Here is a 25,345-nt window from a genome sequence, read left to right as displayed (position 1 = left end):
GACCAACCTGGAAAGTCCCGTACACTTCTTTCCGACTGACTTTCCGGAATTTCACGAACCATTCCGAGATGACACCAGAGATGATGTCGAATGACATTTTGGTCTCATTTCTTCTATGAAAGGTCATTTTTACACAACCAACGATATCCTCATTGACGTTACAAATCTTCTACCGTTGACCGCTAGATGTAGCGGCCAAACTTGGGCACACGTGACCCAGACGGTGGCGCTCCTCGGCTCGATTCATGTAGCTTGTTTTTCAAATCCGACGGCGCCACCCATCCTGTGAATCTTGTTGTCTCTCGATCTTTCGACGTCCACCACTTTGCTGTTTTCCAGCAGTTTTCATTCAACATGTACTTAAAGACGCTTCTTTTAATATTCCAGGCTTCATGTCAAAATATTGTGGGAAGACGATTAAGCTGAGACAATTGGGAGAACTGCTTTCTCTCACGAAGACCAAGAATTTTCACGCACGGTGGACATGTGCCGTCACTATAAAAGTACCACCGGGTCACGTTGTCCGGGTCCAAGTCATAATGATGAGCCTTTCCATTTCGCCCGTTAACTGTAACCACAGACTGGATGTATTTGACGGTAGGTCGCCTTTTAGTTTTAGCCTGTTGGCTGATGTCGTTTTTAGCTGTAGATACATGAGCAGGCACATGGAGGCGAATAGATGCATTTTCCTCCTGGTCACCTAAGTCCTACACCCAAGTTTCCCTCTAAATCACAGTGAGCTATTTCAATACGATAAACGAAGTATGCGGACTTGACTCCAAGAGAATCGACTCGAACTTTAGCGCAAATCCGCCATTGCTGACATCATTGGTGCCACAAACTTTATCTTTGATGTATGTTTTCTAATAGCGTCAAGAGTGTGCCGAAATCTCCCAGCCAGTCTACTACAGGACAGGACAAAAAAGTGTCATCCTCGGTCCTCCCTGTCAATCCATAACTGCCCAACAATATGACATTGATGATTTTCCCTTCAAATTTCTTGGCAGAAGTGCTTACAGATTCCCCACCTTTATAAGCTGGCTCAATGTAATTAAAACATGGATTCTCACAACAAAGAGTGGGAACCAGCCAAGACAACGTTTCTTTAAAAACAACAATCATTTATTGCTGGCTGGTCCTCCATCAAGGTGGCAACCACACAAAAAATTCTGAACGAATGGCGATCTGAAGCTTGTGTGAAATAAAAATGTCGCTCTATTTCACACAAGATTTATATCGCCATAGCCTGGCTATTACACGATAAGAAAATCTCCACCCTAACATAAAAAACCTCTGTGGTTCAACGGTTAGAATGCTGGACTTTCGGTAACTGGACTACTTTTTTATTCATTCATGTGCATATAGAATTATTAGTATTATTATCATGATTATTTTCAATATCATTTTTGTCTTGAACCCGAACTTTACAATCTCAAGTACACAATGATTTCAGACTGCAACGAAGATCTCACCAAAACTGAATGTAATTGTAGAATTTCCTAGATATGTCCAAAACCACCTCACAACACTTGCGGAAATGTCACGGTCGCTCGGGTTTGTTCACGGCAGTCGACCTGGCATGTGTACTGCAGTCGATCGTTGATGATGACAATTCATGACTGACGGAGGTGCAACGCGGTTAAGCCAGAGTTGCCTCGGTTTTAGTAGAGGTAATTGAAGAAACTTTGAAATGCACAAGTGAGCTAAATGGCCCCCTTCTCCATACGTGTGCCCTTCTTTTTAGCTAAATTATAAATTTTCGATTTTACATTGGCTTTTTAGTTATCTTTTTTTGAAAATATGATCTCATCTATAGACATCATATCTCGCCTATGATTGACACTGAATTTTACAGGGCTGGAAGGGTTAACTTGTTTTATAAGTCTACACTTGACTACGGCGAGTCGTGACAAAAGTTTCCCGCCTGATTTATCGTTGATGACGAATGGGATTGTTTTTCCTATAGACCGGCCTGGCCCTTCCCACTATACGGCGCAGCGGATCGAAGCCTATTTTAATGGGCCAGGTTCGTCCGTTGTGTTGCACAGTCATTTTTGCAAATAGGCCTACTGCAGCAATTATAGAAAATGATTAACCAGTATCTGTTTTCTTGCAGGTCCTTCCACCAAGAGTTCGACCAAGATGACCAAGACACCTCTTTGCGGCATCACGGCGCCCGTGCAAGACTACATCAGCAAAAACAGGGAAATCACGTTGCGATTTATCGGCGGGAAAGGCAACAGGAAAGGGCGCGATTTTACAGTAACAGTCACACCTTTGACCAAAAGTGAGAACTATTACGTTATCATGTACTTGTAGTTCTTAGTTTCCCTCGCTCTCCCTTTTCCATACACGTGCCAATCTAAAACGTCAAAAATGTGATATAAGTCACATTTGAGGCCTTTGGAGAAAATGCGGAAACACATATTGAAAGTAAATGCATGAACTTGCTGCTTTTTGCCATGGACGGCATAGCAGCGTCAAATGGAAAACCTATCAAGTCACATACATGTATACGTGGAGAAAGAGGGAGACGACATACACGCGCCTTTCTGCGCAAATGCTCTTCTGTGCGAGGGAGGCTCCCGCCTACTCTATTCGCATGCCCTTCTGTGATCGACGGTTTCCAAATTCCCCAGCCTCCTCTTCCATCACATGTCCTGTTTTGCTTGTGGTCTAAAGGGCGCCCTCCTTCGCACATGTGCCCATCAGTCATGGCGTTTACTCTGCCCCATGCCTCCTCGCATTTGAAAGAATGCAGGTCAAGCCCAATGCATGGTCTATTGTCTATAAAACAAGGAATCCAGTTCGCACCTAGGCATGATTTCTCATTTTGACTGTCTTATCAAAGGATTATCAGGGCTAATCTTGATAACATCATAGTCTTTATTTGAAAGACTCAGATGAAATCGACCCCCTCGAAACAGCTTTCAATGGATCGATATAGGCTTAAACCGGTTAAGCGCCGGAAAATAAAAGTGATGGTGCATGAGGCTTCTTAACTGGGCGCCCCCTCCTCCATACACTTGCCAACTGTTTGCTCGTAATATAAACTTTCATATTTTTCCATGCGCGTGCCCTTCTGAAGAAAGAAGCTGCACCAAATTCAAACGTGCGCGTAAAATGTCACGTTTAAAATTCACTGACCTGAGCTCATGACAAGACAGGTATCCATGCGTAGTGCAAATATCCCCGACCTTGTCTAAGGTACACGTGACTCCGGACGCATTGTACTGGCCTCATACGCAATGGACAGCCCCGGAAGTCTATGTCTATTAAGGTACGTGACTCTCGCACCATACCATGAGGCGAATAAGTAACAACTTTCCCGTTTGTTACATGCATGTACTTCCACATAATTCCATTTTCAGAAAGATGCGGAAGAAGGCGAAACAGTTTCCAGTGCAAGAATGGCTACTGCATCAACAGATACCACCGATGCGATGGATACAATAACTGTGGGGACTCTTCCGACGAATATAACTGTTATGGTTAGTAATTATTGTCAATAGACCATTTGCACCGTAACTACTTCCATTCTGATAATAACGCATCGTGTCTTTTTCCTAAAATTATCACTCACGTCTCACCAAACACGGCGAGGGTAGAGCTAAAATGACAGCCACCAGAGCACACCCATACCAAACAACGAGGGAGGGCAGAAATGTTACGTCATTTCCTGGCTCTGTTTGAGCTGATTGCCACCAGAGCGATGTTTGGTAACCGGCCTACGGACAGTGAGGCATTATTTTCAAACCTAAAATCCCTCAAACTTTGAATACAGTGTTTTTTTAGGCATAATCCACTAAGAATCTGCATTCGACACATTTTTTTAAAAACCAAAGAGATTATGGCTGTCCTACCTAAACGTATGCTTTAGAATCTGCGATCTTGCCTTCAAGTCAGATGGCGAGTTGTTGGTGTGGGGACCAAGCTATTTTACGACTGCCGATCTCCACACGGACCGCGTTGAGTCGCTTTGGCAAGGGGGTATAATCCTCTAATCTTCCTGCAGTGCTAATGAGATCACAATTCCTCTTTCAGTGCTCGGGAAGGCCAAGGGACTTACTTCGCAACAAATTCTCATTATCATTTTCTCGACGCTTGGCGGATCTGTTGTAATTGCGCTTGTCGTGTGGTTCTTCGTGGGGCGCAACTCCCGACCATCGGATTACCACTATGTGAAATGATTCTCGCGGTGGCCTAGGCGAGGTCTCGCGGGTTTGAAAACAGAACAAGTGTTGTGTAGTTGAAATGTTAAACAATGTCTTATTGCCGCGGTTTCCTCGTTATTTCACTTGTGGAGATACCAAGCGACGAGAGGCAGGAGTCATTTGGACCATTAAGCTTACGACGGTTGCTTGGCAGGAGAATACGACGGGAGTCGCGGATCACCAACCAAGGTTCATATTCTGTTCCAAAAAAGAGAGCCAATTGCTATATGCTGATCGTTACACATGCAGAAGAGACACCTATCGGTCGGCACTTTAATGATAATAGTGGACAGTAAACTGACCACCTGCCATCCTGCCTATATATACTCTCCCTCTAAAGGGACAACTTGGGCATAAAATATCTTGGTTTTTCACGCGACAGAATCGAAATGGCTTTCCGATCAGCAGGATCGTGTCTTCTCCAAACAGGACTATCTATTGAACTGCAATAAACAATTCACTAGAACTGGGTGTATCCATAGCTGTGGTTGAGTTTCATGGGCCATATCAAAAAATTTCCTCACGACCCGCGATCGCGACGTCGAACAATGGGAAAAACGTTCACGTTTCGGGAGATTGGCGAAAACTAAGTATTATTATAATATAAATCAGTATTGGTGTGATTCTACAAGTGGCGGAGCCTGGTGGCAAGCAGAGTCATCCTCCTCCTGGCTAGGTAACTCCCACGCCCAAGTTGTCCCTCTAAAAATGAACATTTTGATAACAATTACATGTACTGTATATAACTTGACGCAAGGTCCCAACGCGCCGCGTAGCGGCAAAATAGTGAAGCTGGCGAAACATTTATAACGGGTCACCGTGATCTCATTATGGACTTATAGCGAGATCATGGGGTTGTAACTATTTCGCTGTATATTGTCACGAGGAAAGAAAAGCACTCGACCTAACGCCAACCTATTTATGTAAAGTGATAATTAGAATGTATATAGTTCAGGAAATGTTAATAAATAATCATTCCTTGTCGTCTTTTGAGAGCATTTTTAATTGTAAAAAGAATATGCCTACGTCACAGAGTCTCTGCAATGGTCATTTTTATCACAGTAGTCTCGCGCAGCCAGACCTTCTTCACTTATTGGTCTGGCGCAAGCCAGGCGTTCATTGTACTAGACCGAGACGTTTTCCACCACAATGTATCTGGGCCGAAGAAACACTACGCAAGATGACCTCGAGCTGGCGCTAAGAATAGATTATGCATGAATAGATTAATCATTTTGCCAAACCAGGAAGTTTTGGTGGCCTTTCGCTGAAAGTATACTCGGGGAAAACACTTCTGTTCCGCGAAAATCACGCGTGCCCAGGTGATCTCATACAGTCTAGTCAGCAACATCCAGCATATCCAGTAGTGTATAGTTCTCACAGTTTCATCGTCCCGATCATTTGTGCTTTGCTACCGTTGCTGTTTCTGTTTTTACACCATGGATTGGCTGACACAACGTTACATCTATTGGTAAGTATAAGTTTTTTGTCATGGTAGTTTTCTTGACAAACTGCATGGACGTGCGATCATAGGTACTCATAGGGGGACTATAGGCAGGAGCAGAGGGACTAATTTGGCCATCTTCAGGTGACTAATTTACACAGTAAGGTCCCTGGGTCATGTCAGATTCAGCACTAAATGTATTCCTCGTACAAGCGTGAATCATTTCGACGTACTGTGAGATGTGAGAGACCCCTATTGGCGACTTCATGTAACTTCATCTTGCCTGATCGGTCGTCATAGACATCGTCCTGCGTTCTAGTTTGCTATGGTGATCATGGTGATAGTGCCTTTCGAAGTATACTTTCTTTAAAAAAACCGAACTAAATGTAGTATCAACAAATGCTCCAGGCTGATCTTAACCAAAGTAACCGTATTTTCACGACATTTTTGTCATTTGTAAATTACTTCCCAGGTTTCTTTGTATAAAATGAATACTTTAAATAATTTCGGCGCTTCATCAGTTGATGTGGTTAGAACACAAGATGTTCGGTCGGATTCTGTTCTGTACTGAGGATGAACAGTTAATTGTCCAGTTCGTCGTCTTATCTGAGGGACGAGGCCGGTCCACTGCGTCCGGAGTGTATACATTGCTTGGGATTTGGTTCGATGAGGGCTATACTATAGGCCGGTGTAATGTTTTTGAGTGTTTCTGTTTTTGAGTGTTTCCCCTCATTGTTTGGGAACGCTCAAAAATAGATTGACGAGTTTTTCTGTGTATCCCCCCTATTGAAAAGTCATGGTCTCTCTAGCTGCCTATTGTTTGGAAACACTGACACATGGGAAACAACCACAGATGTTACACCGGGTCTATTTGGCAAGCCGCTCGCCGAACAGGCATCTTTTTTTGTCCTGTTTGGAGAGCCGCTTGCCAAACAGCACTAAAAAGCCACCCTGTTCGGCCAGCCGGGCTTGCCAAACAGGTAAAAAATCTACCCTGTTTGGCGAGCTGGAGACTTTACTTTAATATTAATGAGTTCGGCTCTCCATTCAGCAGGACAAGAAAAAGTCGCTGTTTGGTAAGCCGGGCTTGCCAAGTAGTCACTTCCTATACTATATGACACATAGGAAAGGAATCACATAACTTGGCCGATGATACTTACGGCACGCGTAATATCAAGTATATGCTTGATCCATACTTAAGAATATCAACAGTCAACTTAGAATTCAGGACTACCTGTAATGTAGTGTCCTAAATTCCTGACTACTGATCTTATAAAATATGGACCACCTGCAGTTAAGTAATTGTCATAAACATTTCTGAAAAAGGTTTCTCAATAGCACAGCAGGACGACTGTACACACCGTGTCGATTACCTCTTCAAAATCGTCCAGCGCATGTGACACCTTTCCACCCTTTCCGCCCTGACCTCCACGTGTTTCAGTTGTTTTGTTTCGTTTATTTACAGCTGGTCGAGGTCAGATTCAAATTATTTCGTTCCTGCCCGATATTTTACTGCAGAGTTGCAAATAATACAATACAAACAGCATTCTGTAAACGCAGCCAGGAGCCGTCACGACCCCAGGACAGAAACGACATCGGAATGTCAGCTTTGGTTACACTGTTTTCATTTATCTAAAGTGGTTGCCAAATCATTAATAATAGTGTGGCTTTGCCTTTAACTCGGAGTTTCTGCCTGCTCAATATGACGTCGATTTTTCTTCCCGTATTTGCAGGACGATCGGCATCGGGGTTGGACTCCTAATAGCGGGGATCATCACTTTCTGCAAGCTCTACCATCGACAGACCGGCCTGGAAGACGTCTATGGTCCCAGAGGGGTTCCTGCCGGTCGGCAAGCAAGGACATCCTCTGAAGTCGCCCACGTTTATTGTCCAGATAACACACAGCCAACCTATGACAGACACCAGTACGACAATTATGGGGGGCAAAAGTATGACACAACGGGCATTCCAAACCGTGACTTAGACATCAGAGGCGGAAGGGCACTAGGCCGGTCGGGACGAAACGTTGTCTTCGAGAGCGCGTATGATGACATGGTTCAACAGGAGAAATGTGATGTGAGTACCAGATACACTGTCCATATTGTATGTAACACGAGGACATGGTTGTTCCTCCGACACGGCAACTGAATATACATTACCCTCTGTCAGAAAGGCATATACATCGCTTGCTTTTTGTTTCTGGCTCTTTTCGTGATAGCAATGTGACGTCAGCGCATCCTGAGAGTATTCTTTCTTTTTTAGGACCGTCTGGGTATCGTCGAAAATGAGGTGCTCCCGAACACAGACCAAACTGCTCGGTCAAGACGTCCTGACGACACGCGCGAAAGTCCAACCCAAACGTACGCGTTGGTAGATTTCGACCGTGAAGCGCCGCCACCGCCATACTATGCGGTCACGGGAGGAGCATCACATGTCATTCAATGAATACATACATGTACGTGCAGCGTCAGCTGGGCCGGGTTAATTACCCGGGGTTGATTAATTCAGTGCATGATCCCAATATAAGGTTGAGGTCCATCATGTCGCATTTTCGTGCGAGTTGACCCAAAACAACATTATCTTAAAAAGGGATTACGGTATTGAACTAAGAATCGGGAAGGACAACAGGTTTATATATACTAGGATAGGAGATGCAGGTCAATGTACAGGAAAACCTCTCTATTAAGAACACCCTACTGAGTGCTGATGATGTCGATTCCAAATAAATTAGGTCAAATTCATAGAAACCACCAATTCTCGAGGACATCCTGCTAAGGAAGATCGCACGTTACATTTGATTGATACAAAAACAACTGAAGACAACTTTGATAAAATAAATATTTCATTATTAAATTGCATAACATTTTTGAATATACAGTTTCTTGTTTTGGAAATACATTACGGTAGATGCAAAGATATTGACTGAGTCAGTCTGTTTACTACGCTCTAAAACCCACTGACAGTTTAAAAACAGCATTGACTTCATTTATCGATAAACGGTAAACCACAGTACAAGAAAAGTACAAAAATCTCAGTATAAAAGTGCATTATATTATTGGTAAATAGTAAAGCTTGTTGACGCTTCTGCTTCTTGCCAGATACACACTCAGACACTCGGCCCGAGTGTACATGTAGTTTCCCCAAGCGGGAAACGTCATAATCGGACCTTCAAAGTACCTCACAGCTGTTTAGGCCAAAGTAACAGACAACCTGTGAAAATAAATTTGGCCATTTTGAAAAGGCCCCTTTTCACAGGCAACTTATGTTCACCATGACATAAAAGTAAAAATATACCAGCTTATTCAAACAATTTACTTGAGGAGTCCATGTCTTCCAATGACCAATGTTCATGATATTTTTAATGTTTTTGGTGATACATGACTTTTATGTCATGGTAAACTTACGCTGCCAGTGACGACCTTTTCAAAATGGCCGAAATTTATTTCGCAACTCGTCAATACTCGGTAGAGGGCGAGACATGATTGTAACCTCGAAGCTAAACGCTTAATTTCGGCAAAATCTGCGTATAAAATCTTTCACATAATATCAATAACCTGAGCTTGTAAGAAAAGTAATTTATGTACATGTGCAACAACTTGACTATGTGGCTCAATGTTCCTCAAACATTGCATCAAGCACTGTCTGAGGTGCGTGACCATTCTGGCAAAGATCCTCAAATGACCGACTGTAGTCCGATCAAGCTATTGCCCTCCAATCAGCTAGCTCTCTTTCTCCTGGGTAGGCCTACTCCCGATGCAGTATCAACGTGAACCCCTCAATCAACCTGTGCCGTTAGAGAATTGTTTGCACAGAAACGTCCGTAGACTTCTGTTCAAGAAGCGGTTTATCCACCATCAATTGGTGAAAAACTGTGGGAGATAGCATTTCGATTAAAATCTTTTGATTATACATATTATCGTGTCATGCATGACATAATCCCCAGCTGTGGCTATGAGGTTTAGAATGTGCCAAAAACAATTGACTACTGATGTATGTCTATCAGTCGATATGGGGAATTCTCCAGTATAGTAGCTTGATCTGGCTACAATAGATCTATCAAAAGTATCTTTGACTCTGAGTTGTGAGTGTAAAATACATTGTGAAGCATAGACAATACTTTGCTCCTCTCTTACAGGATCTGCTAGATATCTGATAAACAAACACCTCAACGAAAGTCAGCTCTCCCTACGATTCGTCGTATCCACAGCAGTGTGATGAAAACTCCAGAATGTCTCCACTACAGACTTAATTGGTGAAAAGGACAGAATCATCATTGGGACATTTTATAACCAAAGCTTTCAAAATTAGGAATGTAAATGTTGAATACGTTCCTAAATATTTCTAGTCCTGTAAATAATCATAGCACTTATTACAATTTTTTGGTTTGTTTGAAATTACATGTACATGCAGTTGCCGCATTATTTGTGTGTTTACTGTCACTGTGTCTTCATAACGCATATGTCTCTGTTTTCTTCAGAAAACTAGAGCGCTTTTAGACCTCTGATTAGCTGTGCTGTAACGATAGCAACGTGGGATTGTGGTTATATTGTAAATTTATTGTTTTGATATTTTGATAGTAATGTACATTTGTATTTGTGTTTCGTGCCTTATATGCAAAGATTGTGTTTTGGGCAATAAATTTCATTTCATTTTATTTCATTTCATTTCATTTACTTGTTGTTACGCCCGAATGAACCTCAATTAAATGAAAAAAGGGCTAGTTTCAAAAATAACAAAATAGTTTATCTCTAACAAACATCAGGCTATTCTCGGCAAATTCAGAAAAATATTGGCCACTCTCAAACATCTTTTTGGCATTTTGTGCATGCTCCATTTCTTATGATGATTTCCCGTCACCTGTTTGGCATGCTGTGGATTAGGCGACGGCCATAGCAGTGGAATGGCTTTCCAGTCCCCCTGCGGAAAACAGACTGTCAGATCTTCCAGCTAAGTCAAGTCAGTCACTCCACCATATACTGCCTGCTTAAGGTGGTCCAATTGGCTTGAAATGCAACCGAAATTTGTCTGTATTTGCCAGGAAAAAATTTAATTAAAAGTGACAAGTCTTTCTTATTTTAAGAACTAGCCCCTTTTTTAGAGGTTCATTCAAGCGTAGCAACAAGTATGACACTATCCTTTTCACCAATTAAGTCTGAGACCATACACTAAAGATCCTGAAATTTTCATAGCGTTGCTGAGGATACTTTAGAAAGTATGACCAATCATATGGGGGGGGGGGGGAACTTACTTTCGTTGAGGTGTTTAGATACCTATTGTGAGTCATCTATGTAATCCTGTCAGGAAATATCCGGTTGAGTGCTATCCGGTCCTCTCTCGTCTTTCTCTGTTTTCGATTCCTTTGGGAGCAACTTAGGCATTTTCTCAGGTAAAGGAACGTCCTCAGGCGACACTATCTCTTCTAGTTGGCGGGTCCGCTTGGAGGCTCTCGCTTCTGACTGAGGAATCTCCCCAGATGTTCCCGGCGAAGCTGGACGAAACAACGCCTTTTTCACTGCAGCAACAGCAGGCTTGTGGTGGGTTACACGTTCAGGGGAGGGTGTCTTCTCCCCTGACGTCCCTTGTGCAGCTTCACCAGATCCTCCTGGTGTTTGAGAACTCTTCCAAGGAGTTGTGACCGTTGTCTCTGGCGTTCTCGGCTGATAACTTTGATCAGCGGACGGCCGTCTCCCAGCAGCTCCCTTCAGCCAGTAGTGCGTGTGTCCGTTGATGTAATGTCTAAACTGTCGTAGGGCGTGGTTACCAATAGATTCGTAGCTTTCTGGGATGACCTGAAATGTCAAAATAAACACTTGAGACAAAACGTATAAGACCGAGTCTGGTCACGAAGGGATATTTCATGTACATGTCCTTTGCGGGAAAAATCACCCCAAACCGACAACGAATCGCAGACACAGATCTTTTCGCACTGGTGAGTTTTCACAAAGCCCAGGCTTGAAATGCCAATGCGAACGCCTATCCCACCATTGTTTGACTGGAGCTCCCGATCACGATTTTTAAATAATGGGACAGGCGTTCCCGTTGGCGTGTCGGGGGCTTTGCGAAAACTCACTAGCGAGGGGGTTGTCGCAAAGGCCCGGCCGAAATGCCAACCCAAATGCCTATACCCGTCGTTTGACATCATGATCAGGAGGAAAAATGAACCATTGTAACTAAGGTGTTTTAACTGACATATTTCTTACCTCCGTTTCGATCTCTTCCTTCCCCACCAGCAGCTTCGCTCTGTAAAGTTGTTTATCTTTTGTTGAGTGCACCCCTCGACTTTTGATGGTTCCCAACAGTTCTAAGTCCAGCTGATCCAGGTCTGCCTCGGTTATGGTGGCGACATCGCTTCCCGAATCTACCATGAACTCTGCAAAAACAGGCGGAGAGATTGTTGAAGATGGGACTAAGAATTTCGCTAGGAATTTTTTGTAGGAAGAGATGAAGACTTTTATCAAAGGCCTATACTAATTTTTCCACCTCACATTTCATGGCACATATCTCTTGCACAAGGCCTTCGTTTCCTGGCAATGCGGCGCAAAATAACAATGCTTTTGTGGTGGAACGCTGCGTGACACGATGATGTGGAGGTATGGAGTGAAGCCTTGACAAATTTAGGCAAGGAACGATGGGTCTTGTGACAGATTAAGTAACTGCAGTGATACACGCAACCATGAAAAGGTTAACTATAACTTACCGCATTGCATTGACTTTCCGTGTGGCTTCGTTGATTTGATTGTTGCGTCAATGCATAGGAAAGGATTTTTTGAGTCCTGGAGCTTCTTGGGTCTCCGCCAGTAACCCATGGCAGCTGGGTCCTCAATCTCCGACGAAAGTCGGCGACGCTTCCGCAGCTGCGTGACTGAAAGGCGAGATTTGGTAGATAAAGATTACATAATATAAAACATGATTACATAATATAAAACATTTTGCCGGGCGAATTTGTCCCACCAAGCTTGATGGTCCAAATTCGCCCGGCTTGTTAAAAGCTCGGCTTTGTCGCGGTGTACGCGCAAATGGATCGGCAATTAGCTAGTTAGATGGTTCGGCTCCAGGCGGCGTTTTCGAAATGGCGCTTTCTGCTTATTGTTTGCGCGACATCTGTAGCCGGATTTTATAACTAGCTGGTGTAAGCACTTGGTGGATTTTCGGTTCGCGAACCAAGATTGGTGGTCCATTTTCAGGTGGTGTACGTGCGACTATACTGTCATTACATGACTTCAGAGCAATCGTGGCCGTACCGGTAACGGTACATGATTGAAAAGCTCCCTACTGTCAGCGACTGCGACTTACCTGCAGTTTGAAGTCTCTTTCTGTGCCCTGGGAGAACGATTTCCAAATCATCATACAGGTCTCTCTCCACCTCCAAGCGCCCAATGACCTCTAAGTCCAGGAAATCATTGTGAATGAAATTTATTCCATAACGACCCAACCCACTGTCTTCCAGCCATTTCAGTAACTTAAATTCTTGGGTGGTTTTGAAGTCTGCCGCTTAAAAAATGAAATAGACAATAGTTGTACCTCTTGCAGGCTAAAGACAACAGCTAGCGCAGCATGCCCCCCCCCCCGAACTTCAGGTCGACACTCGGCACAATGACCGAGCAGTAAGGAGCACACGACTGACTCTGGTATTCCAGTTCGTCACGAGGATATGCCGGCCAAAAGAAGTAGGCTTACTTGCATCCTATAAAGAAATCGAAAATATCTCTGGAATATGCAGAAAGTTTAATTTCCGGCCGGTAAAAATGTCTTGCCCTATGTGGACGGGACAAAGCCGGTTTTACAGTAATACAAATAGAGCATTAAAGATCATTGTCATTATCTTGCATTCACCGTCAATCAATTATTTTAGGCCTACGTCTCTTTCAACAGCATTATCCTTATCTTAAGAAGGTATTTTTTTAACTTTTAAAAATTTTGACATGTTTGGACATGGGCGTTTTATATCCACAACGTTTGATATTGCGATCACCGCGTGCCTAGAAACGGTCAAATTGGGTCATCTGGCTCTTCAGTTTGCTGCTGTCACCCCAGCACATTAACGACTCGCGGTTCATTTTCAAAGTGCCATTACATTGCCGGATTTTTCATTTTCTTTTCACCGATTTCCTAGTTTATTTCGATATATTTCATCGCCGAAACCAACAGCTAGCCACATGTAGACATTGACCGGTCCACGGCCTCATGACTGTTTACTGTTTGAATGAATATCGGAAAGTGACGGTTCATCAAGCCTGGGGTGCCAGCAAATATTGTAAGAGCGCCAACTGAATACGTTTCGTGATCGTATCGACTTGAATTCTTTTCTAAAAAGCAATTTCTTACCTCCTTCTACTATTCTTCTTCTGATATCTTCATCAAATATTTTGATGATGTCCAGATCTTCCATTTCCAGTTGACATATGTCCTGTACCCGATCGTATCCATTTTGCTCAAAGTGTTCTGTGTAAATCTCTGATAAATTTAACTTGCCGAGGAAGATTTTCATCCCCTCTGACATAATTCTTGGGTGACAGGGTTACCGGCCAGCATGGAGGGTTGGCAGATTTGGTCCTGGTCCGTGGCTTTGGTATAGACCTAGGCCTACCTGTCCTTTGTCTGTGATCACCACCAGGGAATAGCCCGTCTAAATGAAGCCTATGCTTTCCATGGTCTTTCTGGCCGGACTGTCACAGACATGTTCCGAACATGCTCGCGTGGGTTTGTTATGAATGACGTGGAAGGGGATTTCACAAATTGCACGTGACTCATTATAAAGCCAACCCCTGACATGCCCAGGCAAGTCAACAAACCACGTGGAGTTTGTTTACATTTTTTGTTTCCTAGAAGTGTCACCGGCTATCGCTATCAGCCAATGAGGCAGGCGTTCATCGGCACGTGATCTAATACGTTAACTAATGTGAGAATTTCAGCGGTCGTATATCATTATTTAGTAACAGTTTCAACATGGCGGACCGTGGAGACGTGTCAGCGAATTCAGCTCGCAAAGTCGCCCTAATCACAGGAATTACTGGACAGGTAATTAGTAAAACTGTTTTAAAATGAAGAATTTACGAGATTTTCTAATAGGTACTATTTCCTACAATATCAAATGTATGACAGACCTTTGCTTGCGGGTTGAACTTTTAGCGACTTCTCGCTCCCTCTCCTCACACACTACACAGCATGCATGGTGATGTACAGTTGGATAAGAATACACTACACTATATCATGCGATGTACTAGTGTACACAGTACAGAACAGAATGTACACTAGTACAGGGTATCATGGTACTAAAGTACATGTAGGCATTTATTTACACAGGGAATTGTGAGAAAGCTGCCCTCTTGCTGTACATTTCCTGAGAGTGAGATGCCTCCTCGTTGTTCATTTTTGCTATGACTTCGACTAGGCCTACACTCTAAAGTATCGAGAGCTACCAGACAGAGCGATCGAATGATGACGTCACGTAGCGTTGTTTTTCGCGGAATCCTGAACATATTATTACTATTGCATTTTTTTGGCTTCTATTAAACAAAATATTACTGAAAATCATTGACAAACACCCTGCCAGAGTCACTTCAGCAAATGACAGTTGAGATAGTTTTATCACTAAATAATACTCGCTGTAGTTTTATCTCTTATTACCCACTACATGTAGATGTCTGGTTAAACGTTAGGATGTAAGTTACGGATTAAACAAAAGTGAAAATAAGTAAGGTTTAACATAACTCAAACTGCTAATATTAAGTCACGACATTGATTGATTGATTGCATAATGCTTCCTTTTTTCAGGATGGTTCATATTTGGCAGAATTCCTTTTGGAGAAAGGTTATGAGGTAAGGAGTAATGGGTAATGTACAGAAGTCACCAACAATGCTTTTGACCAATGTTTTGGTTGTAAAATTTTAATATGTGTCATTTGGGCCCCCTAGAGAACCTTTAGCCCCCCTCCCCTCAACCAAAAAGCTAGCACCCCTGATGTTGTAGATAGATGGGGATATGGGTGTCTTCTTGATACCACCTACCACCTGACAATCCTGACTGAAGCTCCAGGCATATAAAGTAGCAGTAATGTCGTCATTCCAATTTAGAATACATTTGACTGGACATCTGATAGCATTGTTGATATTTTTTGAGATAAAAGTCACTGTGACTAAAGTATTTTTGTTTAAAAACTACATTGACAACATGAATGTACTGTGTAAACGTGGTCAAGTAAAATTTCAAAATAAGTTCTTACGCTTTAAAGGCATTCTTTAACCCTTTCCCTGCGAGTGACTGGCATAGGATGTCATGTACATGGTCCCATGTATTGTGGGTGACGTGCATAGGATGTCATGTACATGGTCCCATGTCATGTGGGTGATGTGCATAGGATGTCATGTACATGGTCCCATGTCATGTGGGTGATGTGCATAGGATGTCATGTACATGGTCCCATGTCATGTGGGTGACGTGCATAGGATGTCATGTACATGGTCCCATGTCATGTGGGTGATGTGCATAGGATGTCATGTACATGGTCCCATGTCGTGTGGGTGACGTGCATAGGACGTCATGTACATGGTCCCATGTCGTGTGGGTGATGTGCATAGGATGTCATGTACATGGTCCCATGTCATGTGGGTGATGTGCATAGGATGTCATGTAGATGTACATGGTCCCATGTCTTGTGGGCGACGTGCATAGGATGTCATGTACATGGTCCCATGTCATGTGGGTGATGTGCATAGGATGTCATGTACATGGTCCCATGTCATGTGGGTGACGTGCATAGGATGTCATGTACATGGTCCCATGTCATGTGGGTGATGTGCATAGGACGTCATGTACATGGGTTTTAACAAGACCACCAGGAGGTACATGTAGAGACTAAATCTATTTTTGGAAAAAATATGGTAAGTTCACACCGTTTCAAGGCGTTTGTCAATCGTCTGTTGATTTTGACAGACTACCTACCTTTCTAATCCTGTTTTCTTCTATTATAGGTCCATGGCATAATAAGAAGATCAAGTTCCTTCAATACGAGTCGAATAGAGCATCTTTATGCTGATCCCAAGTCGCATAAAGAAGGATGTAAGTGAATAGTAGATTTTCTTCCTCCTAATAGCAGGATATTTGAAGGGGATAGGGGAAGTGTGTTTGTATACATGTACATAATTACTTGACTACAAATAGAAATGCAAAATATTAAATTCCCATATTTCTCTAAGACATGTCCTCCTTTCCCTTCCCAAGCAATCGAGGAGAGGGGCCAAACACGCAAGATGACCCACTCAAATTTAGAGGGTCAGAACTACTCAAGTGCCAAGTTGAGTTTGCTGTTGTTGAATGCGAGGAGACAAGAATATCATTGGTAACATGGTTTGAGGACAGGGCTCATAATCAGGAAGTCGAGGATTCGACTCTCTGTAGGATCGCCACTGTTTCATCTTTCATGTCTTTGTGCCCTAATGCAAGGCACTTACCCTTACTTACTTCTCTGCACCCGGGAGCAAAATGGTATACACCTAGATGGCAGAGATGGTCAATTGAGAATGCTAGTCACAAGCGCTGAATTTACTAAATACTGATACTCCCCAGGCAGTGGAGGGTTTTAAATTTCTGTTTACAGGATGTGACTCAGCTGGTTTGGAAAACTTTTTGAAAAATTCCAGTTCTTCTATTCTGTATTCTTCTAGATATGCTCTATTTCTACACCAAGTGAACCCGACAGATGATGACAGATTTGTGAAATGATGGCTGATTTAAATTTTTTTCACCCATTGCATTAGAAAAAGTCACTTTGGCTTTTCCTCTCTTCTATATTGTACTTATTAAACCAATGATTTTGTTGCACAGATTCTGAATGTTGTGAGTATAAGGCCTGTCTTGGAGGCTATCAGTAATATTATAGAGGCAGGGGAAGACTAGCGTAGAAATCACTTGAGTCCTGTAGATGCTGTTCAGTGCCTGCCATGAGAAAAATCCACGGGCACCATCAGTCACTCCCGCAACCTTTTCCACGGGCACTATTTTTTTCACTCCCGCCAGCTGTCCAGCGGGCGGGCCATGCCAGTAAACGGGCGCGATCACGCCCGCGCCCGGGATCACGCCTGCGCCCGCAAACTACTGCCATGAAACGGGCGCGATCACGCCTGCGGCCGCATAAGACGCCTGTAAATAATTCCAGAGTAAAAAAATTTCTGGGCAAGTCGCAGGACTAAGTCATGCTGCCTGTCGGGCATGGCAATTTATTACATTATGAACAAGGAATTTAGACAAAAAACTAGTTTTATCTGCTGTGCACTTTTTGCAGCCAACTCCCGGCGAAGAAACATTCTCAAAATGCCTACAATCCACTTTGTAATGCTTAGTTTCATCCTGATTCGATATGCCATTACCGCGCACTGCAGCAACCGCCAACTATAGCGAAGTGTACAGCCTGGCGTGTACCCAGCGCTAAACGGCATAATTACCGCGTTGAGTGAGACTCTAGATTTCCGCGAAATGGAACTCTGGATACCGGGAAATGAATCACGATCGTGCTGGGAATCGGCAGGCGTTATTGCGCCGGTGTTTTTTTATGACGGGCGGCACGCGCCCCTCAAGTGTCCGGCGGGCGTTATGGATAGCGCTCGTGCGGAGTAGTTTATGGGCGTTTGCGGGCGCGGGCGTGATCGCGCCTGTTTCCTGGCATGGACTTCTGTTCACTTATGATTCGATAAACTTTCATAAATCCTAACATTCACCATTACAGAACAATCACAGATGGGAAAATCAAATATGTGTGTTCCCCGTCAGTAGTTCAAAACCTGTAGTACTGTACAATAAGATTCACCAAGGAAACTTGCGCAACGAATGAGTCTACCCCGTACAATTAGCATGTCGAGTATAGATTTTCTGCTGATCTGCCCGTACTCGACCAATCCGAGTATAGGTTTGGTAGGGAATCTCTCTGTGTTGAGGCATCACCGATCCACTAATAAAACTGGCTACAATGTCATCGCATGGCATGGATCCCAACGATTGCGGTGATATATGGTTGGTATGGTGTCCCAGTCGTATTCTCGCGCATTTTGGCATGCGAACTTCGCGAAATTTTTGGGGCCTCGACCTGCTTGACATTTCGTGGTAATAATTCAACAAATATGACTGTCAATTATTCTAAACCACAGGGAAAAGAAAGGTAAAATCTTCAACAAAAAACTTTAATTGTTTTATTTGATAGCAAAATACTCAACTGAACCATATAACTTGTATAGGGAATGAAAAATGTACTGTACATGTGGCGTAGGTGTTCCCAAACTTTTTGAGGGTAGTGTATATTTTAGGAGATATTATGTGGAAATTTCAAGAGTTCATTGAGGCCGAAGTTACATAGACCTCATTCGTTCATTTACCACGAGTCACTTTCCGGGTTTTTCTTTCATTCCTCGGTGAATGCACGCCACAAGGCCGTGCATTCACAGGGGAAAGAAAGCAAAAGGGGAAAATGAGTCCTGGGAAATGAACGAATGAGGTCTATGTAACTTCGGCCTTACCTTTGATATATATATGAAAGGTAAATGAACTCTTAGTCTTGAAAAGTTATACCAAAATTTCAAGAGTTCATTTACCTTTGACCACCGAGAGGTACACGCACACACTTTGCGAATGCAGAAAATAACAACAGAAAGCAAAGACTTACGTGTGTGCATAAACCTGTTTCACGTCATAAAAAAAGTTGTGTATAGTCGTGCTCCACATGAAACTGGTCGATATATACCAGTTTTTATCTCGAGTAACAAAGGCTGTCTACGGAAAATAATAGTCTTTTTTCCAACTTTATATGTCAATCACAGGAATGATCTTCCTTGGACAATTGACTATTCTACTGGATGTCTCAAATGATCGAAATGATTAAGATTTTAAAAAAGCAATCTAAAGGGATGTGTAAACTATCAGAACAGAAATAAACGTGTTATATGGAAAATTACCAAGAACATGTTTTGAAATGATTTTAAATCACATCATCATGGCAGCCATTTTGTTTCTACCTTTTGTTACGGATGAAGTAGATGATGTCTGCTTAATAGCCATTCGTCTGGGTGTGGTAAAAAGCAAGAGATTTTCGCTGCAGAATATTTTTAGCTCAGCTGACAAAGTCAGCGGAGCTAGTAGTATAGCTGTTCAAATGGTGTCCGTCCTGCAATCCATCCATCTAGGGACCCATCTGTGGACAAAATTGGACATTTCTGACCGGGAAGGCCTAGCCACTTCGTTGACGGTGCTAAATTAGGAGTTGCCCAAGGTGAACTCAAAAAACGAAAAATCGGCGCGATCCGACCTGTATTAAGAGAATGAGGTCATTTCGCATTTAGATTTCTTTCCCTTTTTACCTCGGTCCACAGAGCAAATATTGTTTTCAAATGTGGCTGAATATTTTTTAATATTTTTTCATTTTTTACTTTTAATGGAATTAATATAGTTTTCACCGCCAGTTGGCGCTGCAGGCACATTGCCTGAATTTTGGCGATTTCAAATTTGGCGGTGGTTTAACTTTTTTGCAAGCAGTGCCGCTGATTGGCCGATCGATAGAAGAGATGCCACCATTTAAAAATGGCGGTAGTCGCTGCTTCAATGAAGGTGAGTGAACTTTCTCATGTTCAATCGGTTGATACTCTTTTAATCAACATGACCATGTACCTGAAATTTGTTTAGGTACTGAAAAGAGTCTATATAATTCAGATTTATCAATAGTTTTTTATAATATTCCGGAAATTTTGTGCACAAATCAGCGGAAGTTGGTGCTCGTCTCATGTCATTTTAGAGCGAGAAATTTGTTTCCGTCGATCTCTACCACTGAAAAATCGCTTGCATAGCTTCGAATTTTTGTGAAAATAAGTATCTGAACTTGGTTTCAAATAGTCTAGAGAGTTACCTTTGTGGTGATACATATGGTATGTGATAAATATTTGTGGAATTTGTGAAATTCGGTTTTCAAACGTGCCGATGATGCAAGCGATCTCGCGTGAATTTTGCAAGTCCTGATATGTCGACCGGGTGTCAAAAATCACTCGCCTAAATTCAATTCAAAGATCGAAAATGACATCTGAACTTAGTTTCAAATAGCCTACGCAATTATCATTTCGGTGATATATAATGCATGCATGTAATAATTGATTAATCTACCTAAAACGCGCAATTAAAACGGCGAAAGATCGTGATAAACACTCTGGTGGCGGTCGCACTAAATAACGACCGGTAGGGCCCGGCGTGTGGCGGAGAAAAAAAGGTAGCGCCCGGAGGTTGAAACGGGATTTTTATGCACTTTTAACTGTATATATGTGTTGTTTAGATGTATTTCTAACAGTTCTGTAACTTTTATGACCAAGCTTGCACCCAAAGTTGGTAAAATTGATGCTTGTTTATGGACTGCGCTAGCGACCGGAGAATTCGCCGTCGGCCATTTTGGGACGGTCAACAAATCTCGCCATTTACGTTTGTTTACAATTATTTTGAAAGTCACATTAGGTCTATGAATTCCACTGCAGTTTCCTTACGCAGCAATGCTCATGTTTTTGGTTGGCAATCCTGTACTGTCTGTACACTGCGCTGTGCAGGCTTAGAGTATAACTCAACAGGCCCTCATGATTCATTTGATGGACACCTTATTTGATAGTACCTCATCATTAAGTCCACTAGATCAGTTCTGTCACATGTCGTAGACGATAGACAATTTTCAAAATGTAGTACACCACTCGCTCACGGCTCACATCATGTGGGCACGGTTGGCTGTTGAGTGTTATGGTTCAGTCTGTGAGACTAATTTAAAGAGGTTACACTTTTATTTTGAATTTGAAAACAACCCCCAGGACTGACTTTTCACTGAGTGATAAGTGTGCCCTTCGAAGGTTAAGTCTCTTTCTGGATTTGCTTCCATAGATGCCTTGTTCAGGATATCATCTGACCGATGCCTGATCAAGCACAGACTGTATCCGGTGGTGTACATTTCCCCGTCTATGTCACCCTTTTTTATTCAGTCAGTGTTAATTTCTCTTCTCTTTTTTTACAGATTAACTGTTGTTGGTTATTGCAAGAGGAGTCGTTGGCACATTTCAAGTCCAGGAAAGCACTTGCTGTTCCCACATTCAGAGTAAGGTGTGCTTACTCGTTTTACTGCTTTCCATTCCTGGAGAGCGTTATCAAATATCTGCCGCAAGGCAACAAATATCTGCCGCAAGGCGCTTCAATATCTGCCGAAAGGCATCAAATATCTGCCGCACCAATAAAGTTCATTTTGTTAACCAACTCTTTATCTTCTTCGTTGCCTCATAATAACGGTACCGACACACACTTGACCCTTGCCTTCACCTGGCCATTTCAGCTGAGCGCCAGGCCCTTGGGCCTCTTGTTGTGATTTACTTGCGAAAATAACCTGCACGCAAAATGTTTGTATTCTACTGTATAAGAGAGGGTACAGTGTACCTTAATTTAGTCATGAAAGACTAAAATTAGTCATGAAAGACTAAAAATTAGTCATGAAAGACTAAAAATTAGTCATGAAAGACTAAAAATTAGTCATTGAAAGACTAAAAATTAGTCATGAAAGACTAAAATTAGTCATGAAAGACTAAAACTATGCTTGGACGAGCAAGGTTCTCCAATGCTGCTCCCGTATGGTTTCCCTCAATGCAGCTCGATCAACCATTTTGTCATCAGTCTCATTGGCATGTTCATCATGGAAAAGTACCCGGATGTTTGCATCTTCCAGGTCTTCATTAAATCTTGAATTCCTTTCTCCAGCACTGCCAGTGAATAGTTATGGGCACCAGACTCACAGTCTGGTGACCATATTGAGATCACTCATTTTCTAATTTCTTTCTTTCTGTTCACAGTTTACGAACATTATTGGGAGTGTTCTCCAAAACAGCTAAATAAACCAAAAATCGATCACCCCTATACCACCAAACACAATCCCATCTAGTGTACGTCGCAAAAGACTTTTCAAAATTCGGATCATTTCAATGACTTTGAAGCGTTTTTATGCTCCGATTTTCTGATTTGTTTAAAAATCTCCTAAGGCTGACGTTACATAGGCCTCATTCGTTCACTTCCCACATGTCACGTTCCCCTTAATGTGTTCGTTCCTCACTGAATGCATGCCACAGACCGTGCATTCACCGAGGAACGTTAAGTAAAGCTGGAACGTGACATGTGGGAAGTGAACGAATGAGGCCTATGTAACGTCAGCCTAAGCGATTCTGGTGACGTCACGTAACACGAGTTCGATGACATCACTTAATCCCGAGTTCAATCGAGTGTTGGCATTCTCATATAAAACAGTTAACTCGGCTTATACTAACTCGGCTTACTCGGTTCACGCATGCGCATTTGAAGCCACGGGCAGACCATTGATAGATTGGTTCCCGATCGACTCACTAGGGTGTATGAGACTCCCTGTAGTCCTAGTAGTCCTCATATCAATGTGTTTGGTCGCCTGACGCTTGTAACGAGTCGTGTTTTTGGGTTTCTAACGTCAGTGCATTTCTATAGTATAGGCCTAGTACATGCCGACCAATGCCGATTGACGTCGGACCTCTAGGCTCTGGCTGCTGGCTGCATTGGGTACGGGGTGAGTTTTGATCAATAAATCATGCTGTCTGCCAGCCGTAGGCTAATACCGGAGGATGTTGGCTAGAACACCGACCATCCGGCGAAGTAATTATAAAAATGAAAAAAAGTGAAGGAATCTTTTTTGCCTGGGTGAGAAACCTTCGTAAAAATTATATACTTTCGATTGTGGGATGATCTATTTCCGAACATAGTAATTTCTCCGCTCTTGACATAACCCCCCTTCCCCCTCTACGCATGGATACCATCATCAGGCATCACTGCTTCCTCCACAATCCGGGGGCCCATCAAATTTGCTGGTAAGCAAATTTCTCAGTCTAGTTTCATTGGTGTTTGCTCCCCCTAATATTTGGGATTGTTTCCGAAAATCCCGAGTCATGGGGAGAATTTTTGAAAAAAACCTGGGCGCAAGAGGGTCAATTATTGCTCATATTGTGTGTTATAGGCTTTTACTCGACACTGTTAACAGTGAAATTCAGTAGGTTATATAGGTGACATGTACACTACAGTCATCATACACTAAGAGTTTGGAATCAAAATAGACAGTTTAAATTTTCTTTGAAAAAGAATTCTTCAGTCGCGAAAACATTCTGCCGGGAATATGTCTATCGTGAGGCATTCGCGAAAATTTTATGTGGCGAATATTTTCCGTTCTACTGTAAATTACTCAATTAAGACCGAATACAAACAATGCCAAACTTGAACATGTTTTTGAGTGGCTAATCCAGCATCAAAACATGCTAATTAATGCTGACTAAAAAAAAACAACATTTATCAAGGTAAAAGGCCTACTGGCTCACTATTACAGCACCACGCTGTACAAGTACAACCACAATATGACTACTTGACCAGGGATCAAAGTTCACGACCAAACAGTCGCATATGCGACCCGAAAAATTGACATGCGACTTGAGTTTTACTCGCACCGTGCGAATTAAAACGAAAGCTCTATATCCTATCCTATCGTAGCTCTCTTGGTACATGGTTAAATATAGCTCAAGTGGAGAAACCTAGCGGCGAAGTGAGAGATTGTGCTGATGAATGATAATTTATGCGCCAATACCTTTTTAGCTCACCTCTTAGCAGAGGTGAGCTTATCCCATACCGTGGCGTCCGTCGTCGTCGTCGTCGTCGTCGTCGTCGTCGTCGTCGTCGTCGTCGTCGTCGTCGTCGTCGTCGTCGTCGTCGTCGTCGTCGTCGTCGTCGTCCGTCGTCCGTTAGCAGGGCACGTTTCGTAACTGTTAGAGCTATTGAGTTGAAACTTGGTACACATGTACCCTTATGTAATGACACCTGGGAGACCAAGTTTCGGTCCGATTCGTTTCATGGTTTGGCCACCAGGGGGCCAAACGTTAAAAGTGAAAATATGCAATATCTCCCTTAATAGTAGTCGGGAAATTTTGAAAAAAATGTGGTAGGTACTTCTAGCAAAGGTGCATCATATATCCTCCGGGTTTTTGATTTGACCTCCTTTTCAAGGTCACAGAGGTCAAATGGTGTAAATTAGCCGTTAGGATGTAACGATGGCACGTTTCTAAACTGCAATGACTATTGATACCAAATTTGGTACACATTTACCCCTTAGTCAGGTGATCTCAGGGACCAAAGTTTGGTCCAATATGATTCACCACTTGACCACCAGGGGGCAAAATCCAAAAACCTTAAAAATGTGATTATTCCTTAACTTCTTGCCCGATTGCCACCAATTTGATATCATGGGTACATCTAACCACCATACAGTATATGTCACACAGGTTTTTAATTTGACCTTCTTGTCAAGGTCACAGAGGTCAAATGGCGTAAATTCGCCGTCAGGCCGTAACTATGGCATGTTTCTTAACTGCAATGACTATTGATCACAAATTAAGTACACATGTACCCCTTGGTCAGGTGATCTCAGGTACCGAAGTTTGGTGCGATCTGATTTGCCGTTTGGCCTCAAGGGAGGGGGCCAAATCCTAAATTCTTCAAAATGCCATTATTCCTAGTAATGACTTGCCCGATTGGCACCAATTTTATATCATAGGTACATCTAATTCTAACAACCATTCAATGTGTCACCCGGGTCTTCTTTGATTTGACCTACTTTTCAAGGTCACAGAGGTCGAATGT

The 25,345-nt window shown here is 42.7% G+C and overlaps 4 protein-coding genes across 5 annotated transcripts in view; 3 read left to right on the top strand and 1 right to left on the bottom strand.

Annotated features, from left to right (window-relative positions):
- Positions 1 to 539: 539 nt before the first annotated feature.
- Positions 540 to 4,190, top strand: LOC135496061 (complement component C6-like). The gene is made up of 4 exons (XM_064785171.1): positions 540 to 597; positions 2,117 to 2,287; positions 3,372 to 3,491; positions 4,045 to 4,190. Exons 1-4 carry the CDS (start codon positions 540 to 542, stop codon positions 4,188 to 4,190), a joined length of 495 nt encoding a protein of 164 aa, XP_064641241.1.
- Positions 4,191 to 5,479: 1,289 nt separating this feature from the next.
- On the top strand, positions 5,480 to 10,314 carry LOC135496044 (uncharacterized). Its single transcript, XM_064785153.1, has 4 exons — positions 5,480 to 5,682; positions 7,389 to 7,731; positions 7,918 to 8,110; positions 9,791 to 10,314. Exons 1-3 carry the CDS (start codon positions 5,651 to 5,653, stop codon positions 8,098 to 8,100), a joined length of 558 nt encoding a protein of 185 aa, XP_064641223.1. The 5' UTR covers positions 5,480 to 5,650; the 3' UTR covers positions 8,101 to 8,110; positions 9,791 to 10,314.
- Positions 10,315 to 10,397: 83 nt separating this feature from the next.
- Positions 10,398 to 14,299, bottom strand: LOC135496043 (uncharacterized). The gene is made up of 5 exons (XM_064785152.1): positions 13,981 to 14,299; positions 12,949 to 13,146; positions 12,353 to 12,517; positions 11,856 to 12,025; positions 10,398 to 11,444 (listed from the first exon to the last, which is right to left on the bottom strand). The coding sequence occupies exons 1-5, from the start codon at positions 14,153 to 14,155 to the stop codon at positions 10,953 to 10,955; spliced, it is 1,200 nt and encodes a 399-aa protein (XP_064641222.1). The 5' UTR covers positions 14,156 to 14,299; the 3' UTR covers positions 10,398 to 10,952.
- A 296-nt stretch (positions 14,300 to 14,595) lies between these two features.
- The window catches only part of LOC135495390 (GDP-mannose 4,6 dehydratase-like), a 42,464-nt gene continuing 31,714 nt past the window's right edge, over positions 14,596 to 25,345 (top strand). For both annotated transcript variants that reach the window (XM_064783946.1, XM_064783945.1), the window contains exons 1-3: positions 14,596 to 14,673; positions 15,430 to 15,474; positions 16,627 to 16,714. In XM_064783946.1, the coding sequence (XP_064640016.1) occupies positions 14,602 to 14,673; positions 15,430 to 15,474; positions 16,627 to 16,714 (205 nt within the window). In that variant the 5' untranslated portion in view covers positions 14,596 to 14,601. The remainder of the gene's footprint in view (positions 14,674 to 15,429; positions 15,475 to 16,626; positions 16,715 to 25,345) is intronic.

This window comes from Lineus longissimus, chromosome 11 (assembly GCF_910592395.1).
Source record: "Lineus longissimus chromosome 11, tnLinLong1.2, whole genome shotgun sequence".
NCBI classification, from domain to species: Eukaryota; Metazoa; Nemertea; class Pilidiophora; order Heteronemertea; family Lineidae; genus Lineus; species Lineus longissimus.
This window is presented reverse-complemented; position numbering and strand designations above follow the sequence as displayed.